This window comes from Onychomys torridus, chromosome 8, assembly GCF_903995425.1.
Source record: "Onychomys torridus chromosome 8, mOncTor1.1, whole genome shotgun sequence".
NCBI lineage: Eukaryota > Metazoa > Chordata > Mammalia > Rodentia > Cricetidae > Onychomys > Onychomys torridus.
This window is the reverse complement of record NC_050450.1, coordinates 68,816,754-68,821,350: the sequence shown is the minus strand read 5'-3', so window position 1 is coordinate 68,821,350 and position 4,597 is coordinate 68,816,754. Positions and strand designations below refer to the sequence as shown.

The following is a 4,597-nucleotide window of genomic DNA, read 5'->3' as shown; positions in this document are numbered from 1 at the left end:
TAAAAATAAGGGAACGGGAATTAAATTACAGCCAAACTGAGCTTCGTGACTCTCGTCAGATTATAAACCACACATACTCACAAACACGCTACACATACATACATACATACAGAATGAGACAAATATAAATTAACAGTATCCAGTTTGGTCAAAGAATAGCTCAGAAGAAATTTCACTAAAAAAAAAAAAAAAAAAAAAAAACCAAAAAACAACATACATCACATGTGTGTAATTAGCAGTATTGGATGTACAGCTATGGATCATTCTGGGGCAGGGGATGGCACATTTTCTTTTCACTGCAAGTTTCACACTGCTGGAACAAAACTAAATGCTAACGACTGCGTGGAAAGAATCTATCAACCCTGCAGGGTTGTAAGGAAAAGAGAAAAACCCAATCCTGAACTAGGCTTCAGTGGCTTGTTCTCGGCACGGCGTGATTCCCACAGCCATCTGTTCTAAGGTTATTTTTCTTAAGACACAAAATGCTCCTGGTTTGCATGCACAGTACCACTGTAAAAGCAACGAAGAATAAAAGGGTTTTTTGTAGATTTTTTTTCACATTTTTCTTTTTTTTTCTTTTCTAGTATGTGTGTGTGTGTGTGTGTGTGTGTGTGTGTGTGTGTGTGTGTGTGTTTTAAAAGTGTCTTCATAGCAGCGTGTCAGATGGGTTCATTGCTCGAACACTCAAGTCTATCGGTTGTTCCTTTACACAGTCCCGATGGCCAGAGCAAGGGAAGAGAACACAACAGGCTTCACAATGGAACTAGGCAGTTCTTTCCTTAGCCGCCGACCACTCCTGAAATATGCACCTCCTCAAAAATTAAAAACAAAAAAAACAAAAACCAAACTTTTTTTTTTTTTTAAGTACAAAGAGAAGGAAACAGTCAAGAGCTGGAAGCCTGTGACTGCAGCTCCATGAACAGCTCCAGGCCGGCTTCAGCAGCTGGGCAGGCTGCAGATACGCACCCCTTCCTCCTCAGACTGGACAGTGAAGCTCCTCTTCCATCATACCAGGAGCCAGCTGCCCCGTGGGGCTCCCCGAACAGGTCACCATGGCAGCGGAATCTGAAGACAGGCCGCAGCTAGGCCTGTGCTCAGCAAGCCTTGCAGAGGAGCTCCCAGGATCCGCTCTCTAGGAACCTGGCTGAGGGACCGAGAAGAGGCTCTCTGGTCCCAGTGGGTCAGGTCCTCTTCCCCACCTCTGTGAATACGTTGGCTGAAAGGCTCTGCTCCAGGGCTCTCCAATCGAGACCTCGATGTCACAGCTTTCTCTTTCTTTCTATGTGATTTTTCAGTAGTGCTTGTGTACAAGTTGGCGGCCACCTAGAACCTAACCCTATGTAAGATAACCTCTGCTTTCCCCAATGTAACCCCTAATCCCAGAACTCCCTGCGGAGCAGGACAGGAAGAGGAAATCCTTGGTAGCATCTTCACATTGCTCTTTGTTCCCCAAAGCTGGAGTGAGGGCCATGCAGGAAGGCTCGCTCCCTTCTCTTGGACCGCTTCCAAACCCCAAGCCACCAGTTTGGGAAAATTAGAAAGAAAAACCAGTAAAGTCCACAGAGTGAGTTTTGCAGCCGCCAGGGATAGGTGGGCACCACACCCAGCAGCTGCAAGGGTTCAGCCGGACAGTCACCAAGCTTCCAAAGCAATCAGGAGTCATACTCGAATCTTGCAATTGTCTCTAAGATGCAGCTGCTCACTAGGTTGCACAGAGCTTCATCTCTGGGAGAAACCAAACTGCTTGGAAACAGCTTTAAACTACTGGGGTAGGGGTGGGAGGCACATTACCAAGACACCCCATCAACTGATTTCACTTTCCCCCGGCTTTGTAGGACAAATATGTTCACCAGCAAGAGGCCTTAGCACACAGTGGGCACCAACCTGATCTCAGGTATGGACATCCACCTGCCCAGCATTGCTCACGGGCACCTGCCACTGTCCTGGCTTTTGCAGAGAGAGTAACTGAGCTGCGTTTTTCCAATGAAAAACTCACTCAGGAAAAGAAAGGAGCTACCGCTAGCCTCACCCCCTTAGCTGGGACCCAAAATGAGAGAGGAATCTACTAACAAACCACCTCATTAACCAACACTAACATGGGAGCCGGGAGCGTAGACAAAAGGGCAGGGCGGGGAGCTCCATCCTGCCAGTAAGAAAAGCCCTTAGCCCAAAAGCCAAGCAGCAGATCAGGGCCGGGCACGGTCAACAGTCATCCACAATCTGCACCAGACCCGTTTCCAGGCTCCTGCTCTGAGGCCCCAGGGCAGTGGAGAGCTTGCCTCACTGAGAACCTCCTGGAGCCTGAGTCGGGACAGCTGGCTCCGGGAGCCTTAGGAGAATGAACCAGTCGCCAGAAAAGAAGGGTCAGTTCTTCCTGGGCCCCAGCCACCAGCCCCACTGTGGCTCCCGTCACGGGACAGTGGGAAGCCTCATGTACTCTGAACCCAGCACGGGTAGAGGTGCCACGGGCAAGTCAGTCCCTCGAGCCCCCGAAAGTGAGCGGTCAGCAGCCTAAGTGGCTCTGAACGCATCTGGGTTTGCACAAGGTTCATGAGTTCGAAAGTCCCCAGAGTTCTTGAAAGGGCTGGGGGAAAAAAAAAAAAAAACCCAAGGAGAGAACATGGGAAGAGGCCCTTGGTGGCTTTGCTAGACACATACTGTACACAAAACTTGATTCGTTTAGTAATAAATTCTTAAAAAACGAATGGAATCCTTGAGCCGGGATGCCGGCGACGGGGCTCACCGGTCGAGTCCCAGGAGAAGTCGCTTCTTGTCCTCCGGGTTGCTCTCATTCTTCAAGTCGGAGAACACCTGTGTGAAGTAGTGTGGGTCAGCATTGATCTGCAGCATCTTGGAGCTCATGAGGTTGATAACTGAGAGGCAACGGTCCCAAAAGGCTTCCTTGCAGCTCTCCACTAGGAAGGGCTTGAGCGGGTAGGAGATTTCATTGCCCATGTACGAATAGGAGAGGTACAGGCAGGTCAGCAGGACGGCCTGGAGCTCGTGGTCCGAGCCCACCTCCGAGGAGATGACATCCCTGCAGAGCATGTAGAGGAAGACCACGTTGGCCGGTGTGATGAAACCCTGGTCCTGCCAGCCCTGCAGAAGCAGCGAGCGGTCCACGCTGCGCAGCCAGAGCACGGGGTCCGTGGGGGACAAGTGCTTCAGGCGGTAGCACCGGCGGCAGAGAAACTCGCCCAGGCAGCGCAGCAGCTCACTAGTGGACGCCTGGACGATGACCCGTTTGGGTGTCCCTGCAGAGGTGATGGCAGGGTGCGGGGCCTTCTTGACGGAAGAGGAGACCCCAGTCTGGGAGCCGGAAAGCTGGCTGGCTGGGGGTGCGGGCGGCTGGGCCGGCGGGGGCTGGGCGAATGTGGACAGGTTGGCGCAAGACAACGACTTCTTCAGGTTCTCATTGTTGAGGTGCGCGATGTTGCTCTGGTAGCTGCTGTTGGGCTGCGTCTTCTTGGAGTTCTTCTTCTTGGCTGACACGGCCACGATCCTCTTCCAGGGCAGCACCGAGATGATGGAGTGCCGCTTCAGGTTCTTGTCCTTGGCGTTCTTGCTGTTCTGCACGGCCGTGTAGTGGCCCACCGTGGCCGCGCCATCCTCAAACAGCGTGGCCTTCCGATAGCTGGGGGACAGGGACAGCACTGTGCCCATGGTGCCACTGCGCGCCCGGCGGGGGCCGGCGCCCCTGCGCGCCCAGCCTGCCGGCCTGAGGGAAGGGACGGCTTACCGAGCCTGCAGCGGCCGCAGGGAGAAAGGAGGCGCTCCCGGGACGCGACGCGGGTAGCCCTGCGGATCTGCGTGGAAAACAAGATGGTTCTCAGCCCCGGGCGGGGCTCCGCGCCGCGCCCCTCCGCCCGCACCTCCGAGGCCCGAACCCCCGGGCCGCGGCCCCACCGAGCCCCAGCCCCGCGCTTCCACTGCGGCACCGGCCGAGCGCCGCAGCGGCCGCCGCAGCAGGACTCGGACCCGGCCGCGCGCACGGCCCGGCTCCGCGCAGGCTTACCCGCAGGCAGGCTCCCGCCGCAGGCGCAGCGCTGCGTCCCAGGCCCTCCGCAATGCGCGCCGCGGCCCCGGGGCTCGGCGGCTCGGCGGCTCGGCGGCTCGGCGGCGGCTCGCAGCTTCTGTCCAAGGTTCTGCAGACGCCGCGGCCCCGCCCCCGCCCGGCCCCCGCCTGCGTCCCCGCCGCGCGCGCCCGCCTGCCCGCCCCGCCCCGCCCCGGCGCGCGCCTCGCAGGCAGGCTGCTTCTCCCGGGTCGCGCGCGCCGCCCCCACGCCCGCTCGGTCTCGCCGCCGAGTCGCGGCCACTCGCGTCCTCGGTTCGAGCGGCGCACGGTGGCGCCTCTAGTGGGCGCGCCCCGTGCGGGCGGCGGGAGCGCGCGGCGCCGGGTCCCCGCCTCGAAGCCGCCCGCGCCGCACGGCGCAGCCCGGCTGGGTGAGTCCCGGCGCCGCGCAGCGGAGCTCGCCGGGCGTGCGGGCGGGGCGAAGGGCGGAGCCCGCCCAGACACGTGCTGCCTTTGTTCCCGCCGCGGACCCCAGCAGCTGGGGCCTTGTGGAGAGTGGCCCGGGTGCCAGGTAAGGCACAGCCG

General features: G+C 57.9%; 1 protein-coding gene across 1 annotated transcript; it reads right to left on the bottom strand.

Annotated features, from left to right (window-relative positions):
- Positions 1-865: 865 nt before the first annotated feature.
- On the bottom strand, positions 866-4,185 carry Cdk5r1 (cyclin dependent kinase 5 regulatory subunit 1). The gene is made up of 2 exons (XM_036194796.1): positions 4,016-4,185; positions 866-3,806 (listed from the first exon to the last, which is right to left on the bottom strand). The coding sequence occupies exon 2, from the start codon at positions 3,661-3,663 to the stop codon at positions 2,740-2,742; it is 924 nt and encodes a 307-aa protein (XP_036050689.1). The 5' UTR covers positions 3,664-3,806; positions 4,016-4,185; the 3' UTR covers positions 866-2,739.
- Between the last annotated feature and the right edge of the window lie 412 nt (positions 4,186-4,597).

Excerpts from the sequence above, each read along its gene's own strand:
- Cdk5r1 (XM_036194796.1), bottom strand. The coding sequence starts at position 3,663 with ATGGGCACAGTGCTGTCCCTGTCCCCCAGCTATCGGAAGGCCACGCTG.